The sequence below is a fragment of the Pituophis catenifer genome, unplaced genomic scaffold (genome assembly GCF_029215685.1).
Source record: "Pituophis catenifer annectens isolate HBS135680 unplaced genomic scaffold, rPitCat1.0.hap2 SCAF_12, whole genome shotgun sequence".
Lineage (NCBI taxonomy): Eukaryota > Metazoa > Chordata > Lepidosauria > Squamata > Colubridae > Pituophis > Pituophis catenifer.
This window is the reverse complement of record NW_027256892.1, coordinates 23,401,343-23,421,839: the sequence shown is the minus strand read 5'-3', so window position 1 is coordinate 23,421,839 and position 20,497 is coordinate 23,401,343. Positions and strand designations below refer to the sequence as shown.

The 20,497-nt window shown below is 42.7% G+C and overlaps 1 protein-coding gene across 2 annotated transcripts in view; it reads left to right on the top strand.

Annotated features, from left to right (window-relative positions):
• Window positions 1-20,497, top strand: part of LOC139323327 (tubulin-specific chaperone cofactor E-like protein) — a 91,113-nt gene that overhangs the window by 7,872 nt on the left and 62,744 nt on the right. Inside the window, exons 3-9 of one of the 2 annotated variants that reach the window (XM_070952652.1) lie at window positions 544-693; window positions 2,511-2,650; window positions 4,401-4,582; window positions 6,375-6,631; window positions 9,025-9,151; window positions 10,603-10,719; window positions 15,492-17,885. In XM_070952652.1, coding sequence (XP_070808753.1) covers window positions 561-693; window positions 2,511-2,650; window positions 4,401-4,582; window positions 6,375-6,631; window positions 9,025-9,151; window positions 10,603-10,719; window positions 15,492-15,810 — 1,275 coding nt within the window. In that variant the 5' untranslated portion in view covers window positions 544-560 and the 3' untranslated portion in view covers window positions 15,811-17,885. Of the gene's footprint in view, window positions 1-543; window positions 694-2,510; window positions 2,651-4,400; window positions 4,583-6,374; window positions 6,632-9,024; window positions 9,152-10,602; window positions 10,720-15,491; window positions 17,886-20,497 lie in introns of those variants that run through there. The other variant, XM_070952651.1, reaches the window with a different exon arrangement.

The window sequence follows — 20,497 nt, the reverse complement described above, 5'->3', positions numbered from 1 at the left end:
TGTGATCTTGGAGTAAACTTGCTTTTTTAATAGCATCCTTACTGTATGAAGCTTTCCAAACGTTTAGTGAATCTAACACATTCCCTCACCCAAATTAAAATGGAAGGTGCTTTGTCTAATGATGTATTTTAAGTTTGCCAGTTGGAAGGAAGGCATTTATTTATTATTGCATAACATTCTCAGAGACTCTTCCCATCCTGCTTACAATCTTTTTGGATTGTTGCCTTCTGGCAGAAGATACAGAACAATTAAAATTCGGACCACACGTTTTCTGAATAGCTTTTATCCCAGAGCTATAATTGCACTCAACAATGAACTAAAGAGCCACCATCAGTGAGCTGTTGGACAGCATTACTTGGTCTGTTGTCTGGATGTTTGGGCGGTTTAGGGGTGGGGAATTTGTGGTGGGTGGGTGTGTATTTGGGGATTGTTATGTGTGTTGGACCTGGACTTTGGGTGTTAAGTGAATTTCGTTGTATGGGTATAATGTGTATAAACATACAATGACAATAAAATTATTATTTCCTATCTTTTGAACCACAGCATTTCTGGAAGGGACAATGGATCAGCCCAGTGGGAGAAGTTTCATGCAAGTTCTTTGTGAAAAATACAGCCCGGAAAACTTCCCTTATCGTCGTGGTCCTGGAATGGGCGTGCATGTCCCAGCTACACCTAAGGGTTCACCTATGAAAGGTACAGGTTTTGGCTGCATTTTTCTTTCAACATCCCTAGAGCAGGGCTTGGATTAAAAAATTATTATGTTTACTCTTTGTTCTCCCTCTTCTATGAGAGGGATGGAAGGGAAACGGAGTTTCTTTCTGGACTGCAGAGAATTTTTGGGTGCACTGACTGTGCATTCACTCCTTCCTCCCTGACCCCCACCCTCAATTCTGATTTTGAATTCCTGTGAGGTTGATTTCTATCACAGACATTCCCAAAGAAAAAATACAAACCAGGTTATTTGGGTGGAATTGAGAGTAACTGAATTTGACAGAAAAGAACAAAAATAAGTTGAGTCAGTTGGGGACAAAATGTATTGTATGTCACTCAGAGTTAACCTTTCCAGAGACACCTTAAGAAAAAAAAAGCTTTCCTGGTTATTCTTCTGATTTCTTCATTCATGTACTTCAAAAAGATGGCAAAGCTATCTTGGCCCTGAGACAAGGTTATTTTTATTATTAAAATGCTTCTATCCAGCAAAATATCACAGTGTATGCTGCAGCATACTGCTCCCTTGTTCAATGTCCATACCCTCATCACCCTTTTCTTATTAGCAACTTCCCTAATGAAAAAGGCAAAATTAAAGTTTCCCCTTATGACAGTAATCACTGCAATTGTCCCAGGAAAGCATCTTTTATATGAAGAAAAAAGATCTCTCTAGATGCTTGCATCTTTCATATGGTCTCCAAAGTTACTATTATTTTGTTAGATTTCTTTTCCAGAGTAATTTGGTTGCACCGATTTCTGAAACAATACTGCTTCTATTGAAAATATTATTAGGGTAGATGATAAGAAACTGTGAATCTTGAGATTAGGGAAAGAAAATGTGAATAAACGATGGAGAGAAGAAGGTGACATGTGCAAAATAATGTAAATGAAGAAAATTAAAAATAAAGGGACGATAAAGATAATGATAATAAAGGATGGGAAAAATTGGGAATGTAGAAAGTAAGAGGAACAAAACTGATATGTAAAAAGAAACACATAACATGTGTTTGTGTTTTGTATGTTGTGTTGTGTTGTGTTGTGGTAAAACCAATAAAAAAAACCCTGTGAAAATGGTTCAAAAGATATTAGTTGGGGTTCATCAAGTGCAAATGTGGAATCTAGAGAAGGATGTATAGGAGAAATGTATCGTGTTTTACCTTTTGACATACTCATCCTAAACCAGGGGTGTCAAACTCGATTTCATTGGGGGGTCGCATCGAGGGGCCAGTTCAACGTCACTTGTGTCGGGGGAGCCTGTGGTGGCCCAAGTGCTTTGCCAGCAAAAACGGGCTCTCGAGCTCCATTTTCTGCTGCGACGGCCTCTTGCAACCTTCTGCCAGTGAAAACAGAGCTTGTGGGGTTGCATGCGGCCTTCCCGAGCTCCGTTTTCACAGGCAGAAGCACAGCGGGCTGCTCCTTCACTGTTTCCAGGGCGGCCCTGCAGGCCAGATCTAAGGGTCGGATCCAGGCCCCCGGGCCTTGAGTTTGACACCCCTGTTCTAAACTAAATAATGGCATTAATTAACCCTTAGGACATTCTAATTTACAGTTTCATGCATTTAAGAGTCACTTTTCACTTTCAGCCATCAAAGAGCACCATGGATTGCATAATAATAAAACAGTATCTTTTAAAAACAGCCACATCAGGTACAGTTCATCAGACATGGAATCTCATTTTTATACTGCATTTTTTTAAAAAAGCGTATTCTGGATCAGGTTTGCTTGGATGTACAGATGATAATATTGCTCTGCAAAAACGAGAGGCTCCTTATAAGGGCCTCCTGTCCGTTCTGCTTTTTCAGACCGCCTCAACCTGCCAAGCGTGCTGGTGTTGAACAGCTGTGGGATCACCTGTGCAGGCGACGAGAGAGAGATAGCTGCCTTCTGTGCTCACGTATCTGAACTGGATCTTTCTGACAACAAATTAGAAGACTGGCACGAGGTAAAGCACCTTATGCGAACTTCATTCTGAGTAGTAACAAGAACAGCTGTCTTTGACTGCAGGTAGAGATGTCTGTTCCGGATGGATTCGAATTATTCAAGCAAATGTCCTTGCCCAGGGTAATCCAAGTACTTGATTAGTTTAGTACTTTCTCCTTCCATTTCAAGGGGATGCAGTGGCTAAGACGCTGAGCTTGTCGATCGAAAGGTCGGCAGTTCAGCGGTTCAAATCCCTAGTGCCGTGTAACGGGGTGAGCTCCCGTTACTTGTCCCAGCGTCTGCCAACCTAGCAGTTCAAAAGCAGGTAAAAAAATGCAAGTAGAAAAATAGGCACCACCTTTGGTGGGAAGGTAACAGTGTTCCATGCGCCTTTGGCGTTGAGTCATGCCGGCCACATGACCACGGAGACTTTTTCGGACAGCGCTGACTCTTCAGCTTAGAAACGGAGATGAGCACTTCCCCCTAGAGTCGGGAACGACTAGCACATGTGCGAGGGGAACCTTTACCTTCCATTTCTTCTCCCAAACCTCAAGCTTTCTCAAGCAGGCCACCTCTTCTTTCTTGCTCATCTCTCCTCTGAAGATTCTCTTCCGAGCTCCCATCATCAGCTTGTTGCCTTTAGCCACGGCTTTTACAGTTTCATAATCTCAGCTACCATCCAAGAGGGAAGAAGATGTTCTCTGTTTCTCTGCCATTTTTCTTCCTTTGGGGCCTGTTAATGCCTGCGTTACAATGAGGTTTGGCCTGGGCCAGGGGAGATGCAGTTTGAAGCACATAAAATCTTGCTGGATGACCCTGGATCTACTCTCTCAGCCCAGCCGACCTTACCCATGGCTTCTTGGAGAGGACAAAATGAAATGAGATCCCCCTGTAACTCATTGGAGGGAAGGCAGAATGTGATTTTAAAAATGGAAAGTTTTAATTGTTAATGAAACTCCTTGAGTCGTCTTAATTTTTACAGCAGGAGGTAAAACGGGTTATAGGATCAGGAAGAGCTGTACAGTAAGGCTTTTGCAGCTAAGAATTCGAACGGATCCCACTGACTCTCGTTATTGTTATCCTTCTTTTAGCCCATGTGTCTTCAAAATAAATGAATTTGGGTTTGGCCTAAATGTTGCAATAATTGTTCTAAATGCTCTCCAGCAGTTTGCATATGTGTTTTCCTCCCATGTTTCCTTGCGGCAAAGCTTTGGATTATAATAAGCCAAAACAGGGAAGGTGGTTTTATTGCCTTTTGGCCATCAGTTTTTCATGCTCAAATGTTAAAAAGAATTAGAAAGTTGTTTGCAGAGAGGGAAGGGGGGAGGGGGGACCCAAACATTAATCAATTGCAGGAATCAAAATTCTTTACTAAAATGGTATTTGGCGCATACAAGACCGCAGAAAAGATGCGTAGCCCTGGATAAAATAGTCCTTTGAAAAATGTTGGCACTTGTAAGTTATTTCTTTTCTATAGTTGCTGTTCTTTTCTTTAGAAGCCTGCCAGGTATCTGTTTTTTTCCCCTTATCAAGTCTTTCTAAGAGTGTAATTAACTGAACCATTGAGGGGAACAAGCAATTAACCAATCAATCGAAATCATCAAATGGCCACGGTATGAGTTACAAATAACTATCTTGAATGCTGTTAGAATCCTTATCATTCTTCAACTCAGTGAAGTGGACTAGAAAGGTTGCTGGGAGGTTTTAATATTAATTGAGATCTGATTACAGGTTTGTTCTGTTTTTTTTCCCCTTCTTTCCTTCTCTCCCAGGTCAGTAAAATTGTGTCCAATGTCCCTCACTTGGCGTTTCTGAACCTGAGTTCCAATCCTCTGAATTTGTCAGTTTTAGAAAGGAAATGTGCTGGATCTTTCTCTGGTGTTCGCAAACTTGTGCTCAACAACAGCAAAGCTTCCTGGGAAACAGTCCACACTATACTGCAAGAATTGCCTGAGTAAGCCTAAAGGAAGTAGGGTTTTGAGGGTTAGTTAACTGACAAGATCTATTAAGGAAGGAGAAGGACTACAACAGTTAAACTCAAAACACAAATTCCAAAAAATAAACTGGAATTTATTTTTTTACTAGTAGTGGACAGGGCCCTCAAAGGCACGTTATCTGTTTGACTTTTTGAATCTTATCAAATGGCTACCTTTTGCACCAGCTGACAGATTCAAATTCTCTCCAAAGGAAATCCATCCAAGAACTGTAGATTTGAGAACTGAACCTAGAGTTCATTACAAAATCTGTAGTTTAGATTTCCCTGTCTGTATTCTGGTTGACCCAATTTGGTCTCTTGTCTTGTTTGGTTTCCATGCATGTCAGTCTTGCTATTTTTAATTTTACACTAGTGGCTATATTCCCATCAATTTGTTACTCTACAAATTAATGGAGGAGTTTAAGGCACTCCACAAAAGGTAGTGGAAAGTTTTACTAGCCCATTTGGCTACCACAAATTGTTACTTTAGGCTAAAGGAAGGAAGGCGAAGGAGCTTTCCTGCCTGATTGCCTGAACATGATTTTAACAAAAAGCCGTGATTTTCAAATCTGTTAGACAATTATTATGGCAGCTTCTTGTCATATTGTAATTGTATTTACATGTTACTGAATGGTGTTCCAAGAGGTTCAGTCTCCCTTATTTAGTTATACTCCCTTATAGTATGAGATGCTGATTTAAGATTATAGCTTCAGTGTGTGTGTGTATGTTTATGTGTGTAAACTGAAAGCTTTGGTATATCTTAAACTCCTGGCAGTGCAGTAGATCAGGCAAAAAAACCTGGGTTCTGAAATAGACCCGTTTTCTATTTGCATAGCTCTTTTTTTATTATTATTATTTTGATTTATATGCCGCCCTTCTCCGGAGACTCAGGGCGGCTTACAATGCGTTAAGCAATAGCCTTCATCCTTTTTTGTATATTTATACAAAGTCAGCTTATTGCCCCCACAAACTGGGTCCTCAATTTACCTACCTTAGAAAGGATGGAAGGCTGAGTCAACCTTGAGCCTGGTGAGATTCGAACTTACAGTAATTGCAGACAGCTGGTGTTTATCATAATGCTATCAGTCTGCTGAGCCACCAGGCCCCATCGAGAAGCATTCAATAGTATATCCATAGGCAGAGTGCATCACAAAGCCACTTGTGGTTTGTGCAGATCTATCCACTTTCAAAGTTTTTAGACTACATTTGGACAACATTTCCAAACTACTGCTAAGCTGCTTGGGGCATTTATCGGTAAATTTATCAAATTAACAGATATACCGCCAGTAGGACAGTCCACGTTCTGCCTTTCTGCTCTTCGGTTATCAGATCAAATAGCTCCTCTAATGGACATGCTGGCTTTTGATTGAGACTAAATGGGGGTGTAGAGATAGTGCAGGACAACTTCCAGTTAAACGTTCCCTTACATATTTTATGAGGCCTGGCAGAGGCTCCCTTCAGCTTGGCCAACTCTGTTTTCCTTCATGTGGGACCAAAGCTTATTGAATCCAAGCTTCTGCTCTCACAGTAACTAACCAAATGCAGATTCCTTCAGAAATCCAGAGATGGGATTACAAGGGCAACAGATTTTTTCCCCCAGCAGTTTTTCCCTAGGAGGAAATATCTGGGAATGCTTTTTCTGCTGCTGCAAGTAATAGTGATACAAACCCATCTTTTAAAGCTCATCAATGTGTCTTTTCCTTAAAACCAACATTAACTGGATTGCATAGAGATGTTGCTGCATATTTTAATTGGAATTTTCTCCCTGCAGCTTGGAGGAACTTTTCCTGTGCCTTAACGACTATAATACAGTGTCTTGTTCTCCAGCTTGTTGTAATTCCCTCAAATTGCTCCACATAACTGACAATAATCTCAAAGACTGGACTGAGATCCGGAAGCTGGGGATCATGTTTCCATCACTAGATACTTTGGTTCTGGCCAATAACAGTCTGTCAACCATTGAAGACTCCGATGATTCCCTGGCAAGGCTATTCCCAAACTTGCGATCCATCAGTCTGCACAAGTCAGGTGAGACCTTGGATGAAATGTAATGGAAGGATATACAAGGCCTGTTGGATCGGAACAAAGGCCCAGCTTATCCAGGCTTCTTCTTCTTCTTCTTCTTCTTCTTCTTCTTCTTCTTCTTCTTCTTCTTCTTCTTCTTCTTCTTCTTCTTCTTCTTCTTCTTCTTCTTCTTCTTCTTCTTCTTCTTCTTCTTCTTCTTCTTCTTCTTCTTCTTCTTCTTCTTCTTCTTCTTCTTCTTCTTCTTCTTCTTCTTCTTCTTCTTCTTCTTCTTCTTCTTCTTCTTCTTCTTTTTATTTTTATTTTTTTTATTTTTATTTTTTTTATTATTTATTTATTTATTTATTTATTTGTCAAGCATATATAAGATAACAGGTAAAAGTATAAACATAATTTGAATACATGAAAACAGTAAGTAAAAAGGAATATTAGGATAGGGACTGTAGGCACACTGGTGCTCTTATGCACTTATGGGGAAGAAACTACAGAGTCAGGTAGTGCATTCCAGGCATTGACCACTCTGTTACTGAAGTCATATTTTCTGCAATCGAGTTTGGAGCGGTTTACCTTGAGCTTGTATCTATTATTTGCTCGTGTATTGTTGTGGGTAAAGCTGAAGTAGTCATTGGCAGGTAGGACATTGTAGCATATAATTTTATGTACTACGCTTAGGTCAGACTGAAGTCGGCGTAGTTCTAAGTTGTCTAACCCCAAAATTTGGAGTCTGGTGGCATATGGAGGACTCTTCTCGTAAAATATCTCTGAACTCTCTCAGTTGTATTTATGTCCGATACGCAGTGCGGGTTCCAGACTGTATTCAAGAATTAGTCTAGCAAATGTTTTGTATGCTGTAGTTAGTAGTACATTACTAGAGAAGAAGCTACGCAAGATTAGGTTAACAACTCTTAATGCCTTTTTGGCAATGTTGTTACAGTGGCATTAATATCTAGTGAGGCTTTAAAATCTTTCGCATAAGTTCCCTCATCAGTGTGTGTGCATGCAGTGAATGAGCACCTAATGCCAAGCCAATTGGCAAGGAGTTGGCCCTCTTGAAGATTTACACTTCTTTTTGTGCTAAATTAAATCTCATCACCCTTTATTTGCGCAGGCAAATATTTTTGATCATTTACACTTTCTTAAAGCATGTTACTCTTCTGTGTTTAATCAAATTAACGATTGATAACAGTAGCTATGTCAACTGGCTCGCGATGGTTTATGGTCATAGACTTAGAGATGAGAAAGAACATTGGCCAGGTATAACCTTTTAGCAAAATGAGGTGGACCATCTTCAGCATCTGAAGCTCCACACTCCATCGCTCAAGAATGCAGTGCTCTCTAGAAAGAAAAGTATCATGATTCCTTAAGAATAACTCCATCCAATTGCTTCCATTTGTTTGAATTGCGATTCCATTGGATGATAATAACAGGCTTTTTACTGATTTATTTAACATACTACATTCGTACCGCTGGGAATACAAGAGTATACCATAAGCCAAAGCCTTAACTTCCCAGGAAATCTAATCCAGTTAGCTGTGTTTTTACCAAAATATATCAGTTTCTTTCAATAATTAATCACCAGCTTCATTGGAGCAGCAAAGGTGGAAATGAAATGTTATTTTCAGAGGGGGAAAGTAATTGAGCAACTCCCCAGAATAATCTGACTTTTCAAGGCTGACATTTTAAAAAAATAACAAAATATAATTCATGTAAGTATAAGATCAGCCGGGAGAAATCTGTGTTCAGATATCATTCCCTGGTAACAGTAATTTTCTACTGCATTTGAGAAATGCTTAATAGAGAAACGTTTGAAAAAGGTGTGCCTGCCTTCCAGGGGTGGGCTTCAAAAATTTTAGCAAAACTTTTTCTCTGCCCTGTTGCTGGGTGGGCATGGTTGTGGCCTAGTCGGTGGTCTGCACCATGGCGGGGGGAGTGTTTTTTGCCCTCCCCAGGCTCCGGAGGTTTTCCTTGAGGCTCCGGGAGGGCGAAAACAGCCTCCCCAGGCTCCGGAGGCCCTCCAAAGGCTGGAAATGGGCCCGTTACTGGCCTTCCTGAACTTCCGGTAGGCCTGTTTTCCTCCCTCTCCGAGCTTCCGTGCGTGGCCTGCACTTACCTGCATACAAAACAGGCCGCGTGGAGACTCCGGGGAGGGACGGGGTGGGCGGGGCCAGCCAGGAGTGGGATTTGGGGGTTCTCCAAACTGCACAGAATCTTAGCTAGAGGTTCTCCCGAACCCACCCCTGCTGCCTTCAACCTGAGCCATTTGTTTTTCTGTTCTGTTCCTCATCTAGTTTCGGCTGGCAAATAATTTTCACACAAGCCCAGCTTTTCGACCTAGAATACCGCAGGCCTCTTCACTTGTCTGTTTTCCTTGCCTGAGCTTTTCCTTTTCTTTAAAGCAGGTCTGCATTCCTGGGAAGATGTTGACAAACTGAATTCTTTCCCCAAGCTTGAGGAAGTGAGGTTGCTGGGAATCCCTCTCCTTCAGTCGTACACCAATGAGGAGCGGAGGAAGCTGGTAATAGCCAGGTCTGGAGATTTTGTAGTAGATCCAGCCTTAATACGATTAAAAATTGTGTGTGACTTAAGTCTAAGACGCTCAGTCTCAAAGAGGGCATTGGAATTGGCTCCTGTAACTTCACAGTTTTGTGAGTGAATCAGAAAATAAGGGGGCGGAAGGGGGAACCTACATTGTGAATTAAAATTGTTCCATGAAGTGGCATTGGACTTGCAAACCACCTTAAGTAGCCCTGTTTTAAAGGACTACAATAATAACCTTGGGGGAAAAAAAATTATAAATCTCTTGTATTTGGAGACTGTTGAGTCTTTGGGCCCATTTTTTGCTTGATTCCCAATTGGTATTTTTAATGTTTGCTATACTGCAGACTTATTTACTTATTTAAAACCATTATCTACTGTTTCCTATTTTTTTTAAAAAATCTCAGTGGTTTGGACTAAAATTGATCCCTTCCATCTTCACGTCCAGCCTGGGGCATCAGGGAGAATCAAGGCAAGGCCCTAATCTCAGATGAGTCATTTAACTTGCACTCCAGTGTCCCATTTTACAGCTTTGCAGGCAGGGAGATGGCTCATCGTGGCTAAGGACAGGAACTGAGAGAGGCCTTTGTCAATCAATGGTAAAGGGAGAGGACCCTATCGATGGGCCCACCTCACAGTCTCCCCCTTTGGTGTACGTTTTGTGTTTTGCAATGAGAATACGTCCATTGCATATATGCCGGTCACTGAAATCTCAAAAGCCACTGATGACTGATGTTAAATTAACTGTTGAAAAGTTTAGAGACAGTTGCTTGAACTGTGCTCTGATGGGTACTAGTTGTGCCGATTTAAAAGAGAAAATTTTTGATCCCATATTCTGCAGTTCCACATTCATTGTTTTCTTCAGTGTTTAAAATGCCTAAAGTGGGTGCACCTGAACTTGGATTTTGGTCATATATATAGATATATATGACTCTTTTCGTCTCTTTCTTTCTCTCTTTCTCTTTGTCTTTATCTCTCTTTTTGTCTTTCTCTTTTTCTTTCTTTCTCTCACACTTTCTCTCCCTCTCTCTCTCTCTCTCTCTCTCTCTCCCACACACACACACACACACACACACACACACACACACACCAATACTGCAGAATGGAGAAGCAGTAAATAGCAAATCTCTACAGCCTTTTTCTTAAGTTACCAACATTTTATAACATGCCTTGGAAAGTCCACAAGAAGGAAGGCGTTTAGGAAATCGTCAGATATATTTATAATCAAGTTGTAATGCACAATTTTAAATCAATTCCTCTCTGAATGGAGCCCTATAAGAATGCAATTTCCCTGACAGCTATATTTTTGTGTGTCAGGTTCTGCAGGAATCTCATGAGAAGACAATATTTGCTGCTGACTATTTGGGGAAATTTTTTTTCTCCCCCTCTCCCCCCACCCCCTTTGCGCAGCTGTTCACATTTTCTCTTCTTGTCTTTGGCAGGCTACCATCCATCACCAAGCTGAACGGAAGTGTCATAATGGAAGGAGAACGAGAAGACTCTGAGAGGTTTTTCATCCGCTATTACATTGACTTTCCACAGGAAGAAGCTCCTTTCAGGTGAGGGATTACCCAGAAGTTTGCAGAACGAATGAAAAAACTTCGGCTGTTCACCATGGTTTTGAAGACACAAAATATAAATTGAGTTGTGTCCCCAGTTGAGAATTGTGCGCGAAGTCACTCACCTGATAAACTTAGGCAAGCTGCAGAGCCTCACTGTACCTCATTTATCTTCACTATGGCGTCTCATATATATTACCGACTTATCTGGCAAGGCGCTGCAGTGCAAATGAGTAAATTACCATTTGAACAGCTACAGATATCGGTAAGCACTTCTGAGGAAAGACAGTAAATAACAGGCGACGGCTGAATGCTTTATTACCGATATTTGTAGCGCATTGTTAATGAATAATTAAGTACAGTGAAGCTTTGCCTTGTCGGGAAGGTTGCAATCTGGAGCAGATATTGGGGGAAGCAAAGGGTAGAAAGAGAAAACGGACTAGAATGATATGACGCACAGGTAGGGCTTAGTTAACTCTCAAAAGGGGCAGCTAAAGCCAGTAGTGAAAGAGTCATCATAACGGAAGGCTTGGGATGCACGGACACAGGCCACATTGATTGCATTTTCAGCTCTTTGACCCTCACTTGCCCTTCCTAAACCAGATATTGAGACAAGACAGATATTCAGGCAATCCCAGAAAAAGAAAAGGATATTTTTAAAAATTGATGCAGAGGAATCTTAAAACGTGTGGTATCTTGAACCCTTGACACCATTGAGTTTCCCATGATTTTTGGTTTGGTTTTGCCTCAGTGGGTTTTTTTTTTTTTCCTTTTTTTGCTATCGGTTCCCAGCAGGTTAATGCAAACAGCAAAATTGCCTTTTGTCTCCCCTATTTCCTCCCCCCCCCCCCAGTTCATAGCCTTTGAATAAACCTGGGCTTCCCTCCCCCCCAGCCTGATTGTTCAATGGCCCCTTTGTCCAGATGCCCTCATCTGTGTGGGGTCTTGAAGAGACCTGCGCCCTCAACAGAGACTTGGCTTTCCAGTCCACCAAACCAGCGTGCCATTTCAGGGCCCTTTGGGGGCCGTGAATAGCCGAGACGGCGTCCCCAGAGAATCGAGATTCAGGTTCCACATCCTGCATCTTTAAAAGTTCATGCCTGAAGTTCATTCTCGTGACTTTTCTCTGCCCCCAATAACTCCGTTTCTTTCCCCTTTTCCTTCTCCAGGCTTGATTACAATCCTCTTTTCTTTTCCCCTTTAGGTTCTTTCTCTTTCCTCAATCCCTCCAAGATTGATATGTAATTTTTTTTAGGACCACATCCTCAAAACAATTATCCTTTGACAATCATGATATTAATAATAACATCATAATCGTCCAAAAAGGAGTTATTCACCCACCCACCCCCTTATTTTTGCAAACTGATGAGCTGCCATCCTGGTATCCAAAGTATTAATTCACCAGATCTTTACAGCTTGTTTAAAACGTCCACACGGATTTCATTTGCGATAGAATTGCCTAAGAGAGAGGTTACAAATGAAAAGATCTTTTGTGTCGTTTCTGACTGCTTAGGTACTCTTGTTAGATCCGGAGACAAAAAGATGCACTTCGCAGACACAACTAGAGTAAAGATGAGCTTAAAAGTCCTACAGTTTGGGAGCTTGAATACAGTCATAGTTAAGATGCTGAGCCAAGGGACCACAAAATTTATACAGCAGCCTCGGACCAATTACTCATTTCAACCCAACATTGTTTAACAGAATTGTGCCTTTGGGGGTGAAATGAGTGGCCTTGTGCATACCAGCTTTTGTTTCCAGGAAGAAGGCGGGATATGGATTTGATAAATGGAAACTTCCTCACTTTGGAATACAAGCTAGCTTTTAAAGAACAGGTTCCAGCAGTTTTCAACCCACTTGAGGAAAACAGTTTTGCTGTCCCCAATATTTCTGCATTGTTCCTATTTTTGTTTCATAAGAAGAGATCGGACAACCATTTTTGTCTGGAATGGAAATGGGTCTCCTGCTTTTGAGCAGGGGATTGGACTAAGAAGACCTCCAAAATCCCTTCCGACTCTTGTTATCTGTTACCATCTGGTGAGAAATTTTGGCCTTAGGTGGGAGTGGGAGAGAAAAGAGTTGCGGAATCTCCCAACACCTTTGGATCCCCTTTTGTTTCGATGACAATGGCATGTCTACCTCTCTGGAAGCAAGAGACTGCGGTCGCCTCAATGGGAAAACAAGCCCTTTTCAGAGCTCTGCGGAACAAGCCGTGGATCCCATTAGACAAGAAGTGACGGAATGAATGGAGGTGTTGAAACCCGCCCTGAAAAGCTCACTTTCCACTGTTGATTTAACTGCTGTCAGCCATCACGGGGGGTTTCAGAGAACTCGTCTTCCTCATCTTCCCAAATCGTGGTTAGCCAAAACGGACCCAAGTTTTCTCTCCGTGTTAATTGCAAAGCCAAGCGCAGCAGTCCGTTCTCCAAACACCTGGCCTCTGCAAAAGCTGGTTTTTGTCCCAAGACGCTCGGCGAAACTGAGGGAGCACTTCATCAGCCACCCCACCCCACCCCCCCATTGCAGACAGACAGAGGCTCTGCTGTTGGTGGAATATCCTTACCTTTAACACGAGTCCCCTGAGGGGGATGGGGGGAAGGCTCCCTACCTGGTTGCCAGGCCCCATCATCCCCTGACAGGAGCAATGACACAGCAGCGATCACGGTTTTCGGCCTGAGCCAAGAAGGAAACAAAAGGGGCTTTCAGTCTAAGGGCATCCCTTAGAGACTCTGAAATGTTATCTCCCCCCCCCCCCAATCTTAACCACTCTTTGTTTTTTATCTTTTCAGCTACCTTGGACTTTGGGTTGACTTTTTGCCACTTTCCCAGCCCAGCAGAAGAGATGCTCCTTCCTCATTATTAATGAGAGATATCTGAAAAATGCCGTGGGGGTGGGGAATGGGGGGAATGGCAGAGACAAGGAGCAAAGACAGAAATCTCTAACCAGGAGAGGGGTGTTGATCTCTGGGAGGGAGAAGAAACTTGTGGAACGGGTTCGTGGCCATCCAGACGGTGCTGCCCCACTTTATTTTTTCCCCCCCTCCCATTCAGCCTCGTCCTCCGTTTGCAAATGCCAAAAGGGACGGAATTCAGACCTACAGAAAGGCAGAAGCTGAACCAAAGTTATGCAATTAATAGCTGTAAAAATTTCAGCTTGACTTCGTTCCCACAAGCTACGACAGCGGGGATTCACTCTGCCAGTGAATGAATACTACCAAGAGAGCAGAAGAAAAATTGGGGGAGAGGAGGGGTGGCATGTCATAGGTGTTTTTTTTTCCCCCTTAGCCCCCTGAGGATGTGGAACATTGATCTCTGCAGCATTCAGCAGGATGGATTGGCAGGGCCATGTTGAAAGCACTGTATCTGCGGAAGTTTATCACAGGGCTACCAGAATACAGATAGTCCTCGACTTAACAACAGTTCATTTAGTGACCGTTCAGAGTTACAGCAGCACTGAAAAAAGGGACGACCATTTTTCACACGTACGACCATTGCCGCTTCCCCGTGATTTTCATTCAGATGATTGACAGCTGACTCACATTTATGACAGTGCCAGTGTCTCAGAGTCGTGTGATCTCTTGTGACCTGACGAGCAAAGTCAATGGGGAAAAGCCAGATTCACTTAACAACCGGGTTACTAATTTTAAGAACTGCAGTGATTCGCTTGAGGTGAGACAAGTCGTAAAACGGAGCAAGCTCACTTAACGAACTTCTCACTTAACAACCTAAACTTTGGCCTCAATTGTGGTCGTAGGTTGACGGCTGCCTGTCGTTCATGCACATTGTGAGACTTCGGAATTGCAGCTGCCCTGCCCCTAAATGTATGTTGGTCTACACATCCGACTTTCTCTTCATTGGGGGTTGAGAATACTCGCTGATGTGAGCTGCAACCTGACACCTTTGCCAAGTTTGGGGAAATTCAGTGATGCCGTCAAACCATTAGGGGCCAGAATTAGAGATAGCACAGGCCACTGACCTTCAGCTGATTATGATGTCCAATATTGACTTCTTCAAAAACTCAAAATGGTGTGGATCCTGGTGTCAGCGCTTCGATGCTGGCATAGAGAGCAGAGGAGAGAGAGAGAGATAAGCTCTGAACTTTTGCCTGCTAAATCCCTTTGAAGTCGGGTTGTCGTGGAAATGAAGGGGGGGAGACATTCCTGGGAAATGACGAGACAAGAAATCTGAAGAATGACTTGGAAGATAGCCAATGAGAAGCAGAGATTTGGGGATCGGAAAGGGAGGGATTGGGGGGCAAAAGGTCAGTCTTGTCCGCATCGAGTCATGATCCGGTGGCTGTGCTCAATTAAAGAAAAGATTTCCTTAAAGATTGGCAGTTTGGAAATTCATTTATTTTGAGATAGCATCGAAGTCTGACACCTGGATCCTTAAAAATAAACCACCTTTCCATTCTTTAATCTCCAGTGAGGCCCTTTTTAGTTTATAATAGCTGACCGTTGCATTTTCTACATCGTACCTGGGTCCTGAAACTAAGTAGTGCATTTAGCCCCTTGGCTCTTAATTTTCTGGCTGCAAGAACATAGTTTGCTTTAAGGAATGTTTTAGGTCTTAGCTTGTCCAGCTCGCAAAGAACAGAATTGATCTTCCCGTTGCTAAAATGTCTTAAAAAAGTTGAGCTTCTCTGGGTTGTTTTTTTTTTCCAGATATGTAAGATATTGCTAGTTGGCTTTAAAAGGTTGGCACAAAACGCCAGAAAATATATGTATATTTTAATAAATCAACCTTTGCATGTTGTCTCTGCCCCATTTCCGTAGGTACCAGGAACTAGTGACTAAATACGGGAAGCTGGAAAAGCTGGCGGTGGTCGACCTGAGGCCTCAGAGCAAGGCCAAAGTCGAAGTCCACTTCAAAGACCAAGTGAAGGAGATGACCATCCGCTTAGATCAGACGGTGGCGGAGCTAAAGAAAGAACTGAAAACGGTGGTCCAGCTGCCCATCAGCAGCATGCTGGTCACTTACTTCGACAACGAAGATCCATTTGGCCCCGAAGAGCTGAAGTACAACTCGAGGGCCCTGCATTCCTACGGCATCCGGGATGGAGACAAGATCTACGTGGACTCCAAAGCCAAGTAGCCTCTCTTGCTTCCAGAAGGCCTGCTCCAGAGTGCGCACCCGCCTGCCCCCACATAACGGCCATCAAGGGACTTTTCTGACGGGAGGTGTTTAATTTGGGTTCCTTTGGTTGAGATTTGGTGTTTTAGAAGTGCGCCCGATCACTTCTCTAGCCCAGGTTAAGCAGGTGTCAGATCTGTGAGATAAAAGCACCAGGATTCAGCGCTTAGAGGATGACAAGACTATCGAGCAGGTGTGCTGTTTCCCTTTGGTCTCTCCCAGCTGCTTCAGTATACTTGTGAACGTAGCACCACAGGCCGGCTTCAAAACTCGGAGGTTATTAACAAGCCACTCAGCCAGGGTGAATTCAGCTTTCCGGCACGCATAAGTGTAAGGTACGTGTGAAAAAAAAAGATTCTGTGCAGCTCTTGTTCCCGTGGCACTTGGACTCCAATTACAAACAGCTGCACTGCTCTCCCTTCACCTGGGTTAGTCTGTCATTTCTTTCTTCCTGGGGGGGCTTTTTTTTTTTTTGGAAGAAAAGGGTTCTTCAGGATATGGGCCTGGAGGACTGTCCGGCAGCATTCTGGATTTCAGATAGCTGAAGGAGATAACACACACAGAGAGACACAAACATACACCTTCAGCTTCCAAAGCACAGTAATAAAGACACACTACAAAACTGCATTCATTTAGATCAGGGGTCTCCAACCTTGGCAACTTTAAGGAGACCCCTGTTTTAGTTAACCCTTCTGGTTTGCCAGTTCTCCAAGGTAGCATAGATAAACTTATTTCTGCACAGGGCACATCGGAAGTGAAATGGGTGGCATTTTGACATACAGCCAAAGCAGGGCAGCTAAGCAGAACAACGGATGGATCTGTTTGATAAAAGTCATTGCCTGATTGGCTGCTGAAGGAAATTCCTTTCATTCGACAGTTCACTAAAAGATCACGAATCCCTTGTAGTGCTGCTATACGTTTGGTTCGTTATTATTATGAATATGCCCTTCGGGTGGCTTGAATGCTCCTCCCTCTCATTCCCTGCATCCGTAAATTCATCCTTAGAATCAACTTTTGTGGCAGGATTAGCTGAGGGATAGACACTGGTTCCTACCAACCAGAAACATTTCATAGCTAATTTTAACCTGAATTCCAAATTTCGTATCATGATAACCTGGATGGAAACCAAAATCCAATACAGTTTAAGTTCATTTTTAGTACATTTTTAAGCCAACAAGGAGCATGCAAAACCATTCCTGGTCCTCCCAGGTTGGCCAATTTTATGCACGAGTTCTTATTCTGTTACTTGTCCCTTTATACGGTCTATAATTTGTGCAGCTCCAGTAGGATGAGTTTCTGTTCTCTAACTTCAGAACAATTCTTCTATTTTAACTCGGGATCTGCAGTGCGCTTCTGATTCCAGCGACTGCAGTGAAGACCATATGAAATGCTTCCCACTGTTTTCCTTGTACGGTTCTGCTTGGAAATGCATTAAACTTCTTTACTTTGTCAATCAGGCAGGGGCTGCCCTTCCTTCCTCGTGTCAGTTTGACAAGCTGGAAGCAGTTCAATCCATCCATTTTACACATGTACATTTAAAGGTCCGTGAAGCTGGCTGATTCTTATTACCTGTGCACTTTTGACCTGAGTTGGTAGCTTTTATGCTCCGAAAGCAAGATTTTTTTTCAGCCCCCGATTCTACGATTCCCTCTTGGGGCTTCCTTTTTATATAAATTACAGAGTGTGGGGGATTTCACCCCCTCTCCTTTCTGGTATCTGTACTGTTGGAAAGCAAAAGAAAGTTCTTTTGTTTTCTCATTGGAAAGGAAGCATTTACCACTCTCCGTAGGGCATGGCTTAGATGGAATAGCATTCTGACCCCCATCTCTTGTTAAGCCACAGTTCTCCTTCAAATTATGACTATTGGACATCGTTCCAGAATAATAATAATATTCTGGATTTTAGAACTATAGCAAGCTGAGGTTCTTTCCTCTCCGTTTACTTAGCAAAAGGCCCTTATGGTAACCGTGTAATGCCAACCCAAATCAGCATTTTATTTATGATCGATGCGTTCGTGTGTGTGTGTGTTTACACATGCTGTAATGGGGAATGTTCATGTCAATAAGATATTTTATTATAAAGATTTATGGAAAGATAGAATTGTGTAATAATATACTATTATTTTATCGGTGGTCCTACTGTATCAAATACCCTAGTATGGGATTGACAGACTGGCTGGATGCAAAGGGCCAGCCATTGAAATTTATGGAACATCCATTGGAACAGTATTTCTTAGCTTCCTCCCAACTCCAATGTTGATGCCATCGTAGTATTGTCCATGTAGTTGGTATCTTAGAAAGAAGCATTAAATAGGTCGGGAAGGGAGACAGCAAAGGAATTCCACCGAAGATTCATATTTTTATGCGTATTATTGAAAGAGAGTTAGTCATAAATCCTAAACCTACTTCCTTAACCTCATGTCTCCTGTATTGTAACTATTATAGACTTCTGGAGAGCAGTAAGTTAGGGAAAAAAGCTGTATTTAACTTATTTAAATCTGCAGGTTACATAACTTAGCCAATTCAAGAGTGTTTGCTTAAGTTGACATTCTACTAGGTATCATAGAGAAAAGGCTACAGCTAGACAGAGTCTTCGGGCCTATCCCTCGAGTTTTCTTCAACCATTCCCATTTTTGTTTTTGTTTTTTAAAAAAAATCCAAAAAACAAATGCTTTGGAAGCTGAGGTCTGCATCTAATACATTCTGTCAGCTTTCTGCAATTATACCGAATTGGCACATAACTATGGGCCAAAACTGTCAGCATTGGGAGCAGCCAAGCTACATCAAATATTTAATCTTTTAATTAGGTACATTATAGGAGGATAAAAGCAGCAGGAAAGGGAGAGTAATGTAATGGCATTCTGTACAAATGTCCCGTTCGGCTACATTTTTGCATTGGATTCAGCTGCAAAATCTGTGAAATCATCCTGGTTTGCCAATAGCATCAAATTCACCACGTTCTCCAATGTTCTGTGTTCGGTCCATAGCGCTGATTGGTTCCCTCTGTGTGCTTTTTTTAAATGCTGTGTATAAAGAAAGGAGATGGGTTTTATCAGACTTTGCCAGTTTTCAACTCTGCTTTCATCCAGTGCTAATGTCACACGAGATTGTTTCTGACCGAAAACTGAGTTTGACCAATTGGCGTTTTGCTTAAAATGTTAATATTAACATTCAGTTCATGTTTGGCTAGTCATCTGATGAGAACTGTCATAAGCCAGATGTCACAGCTGTTTGCTGTTGAACATGTGAACTCCTCTTTATGCTAGAGCAGAGGTGCCCAACCTTAGCGAGTTTTAAAACTTGTGGACTTTAACTCCCAGAATTCCCCAGCCAGCCATGTTGGCTAGGGAATTCTGGGGGTTGAAGTCCATGGATCTTAAAAGTTGCTAAGGTTGGACACCCTTGTGCTAGAGGCTTCCTCCACAGATAGTTAAGAAGCCAGGAGACTAAATACTGTAGAGATCATTTGTATTGCCAGACTGAATGGGCCCTAAACTCATCCATGTCCAAAAATCTGGATAAAAAGCAAAAAGATTGACTTCTTCTGGATAAAAAGAACAAGAAGATTGACTTCGTCTGAAGTTATCTTTTGAACAGCACTATCAAGTTCACAGTTGGGCGGTGAACCCCATTTGTATAAAACTGCAAAATCTCTTGAGATTTTTGGGGTGGTGGGAGCAACGTTCTGGTCACTGGAAGGAGTTTATATTTCCCCCAAAGACCCCTATTTACGAAAGGTGCCCCTTTTTAAAGATAAGTGGGGTGATGTCAGAAAGTCCTCCTTTCCACAGTCAGGTTAATCTGTACATTTCATTGCATTAGAAAAATAGTGTAATTATCTGCCATTTTTAATGGCCTTGTACTGAAAACAAAACCTGGGGAACTGGGAAGTATTAGCTTTGGAACTCAGGGGGCTGTTATCGCTGGGTAGCAAGCCATAGCAAGTGATTCCCGGCTCATATCTGGGCCTGGCAGTCGCATGTAGTATTGAGCAAAAAAAGGAAGGACCTTGGTTGGCATTACTGCGAGGTGAGTAAGTTCCGTGCATGTTAAACCTCAATTTAGCCTTCACATTATGCAAAATATGAAATTCATAGCTAATTCTGCTTCCGTGATTAAGTTGAGCGAGAAACGTGTGATTTCCCCTCCCACCTTTCCGACATGGAATGGTGGGGTGAAGACTGGGCAGGGGAGTGTGGTGTTCTGGGGAGACCCCAGCACGATTGGAGATTTGGAGAAATTAAAGCGTGATTGGAGAAATGAAAAGAACAACCAAGCAAAATGACATAGGCTTAGACCAGTGATGGATAACCGTTTTGCCATGGTGTGCCAAGAGCATGGGGGGGGGTGGAGCGCATGCCCACACCCATAATTCAATGCTCCCCACCCCCATGCGCACGCAACACCCCCCCCCCCGCACTCTCCCCGCTTTTGGTACACGGTGGGACCGGAAGGCCCGTTTTTCACCCTCCCTGGGCTCCAGAGGTTTTCTAGGAGCCTGGGGAGGGCGGAAAACGGCCTTCCCCACCCCTCCGGAGGCCGGAAACAGCCTGTTTCCTGACTTCCTGTGGGCTCGGAAGGCCCCAAAATCAGATGGCTGGCACGTACATGCGCGCTGGAGCTCAGCTAGGGCAACACTCACGTGCCCA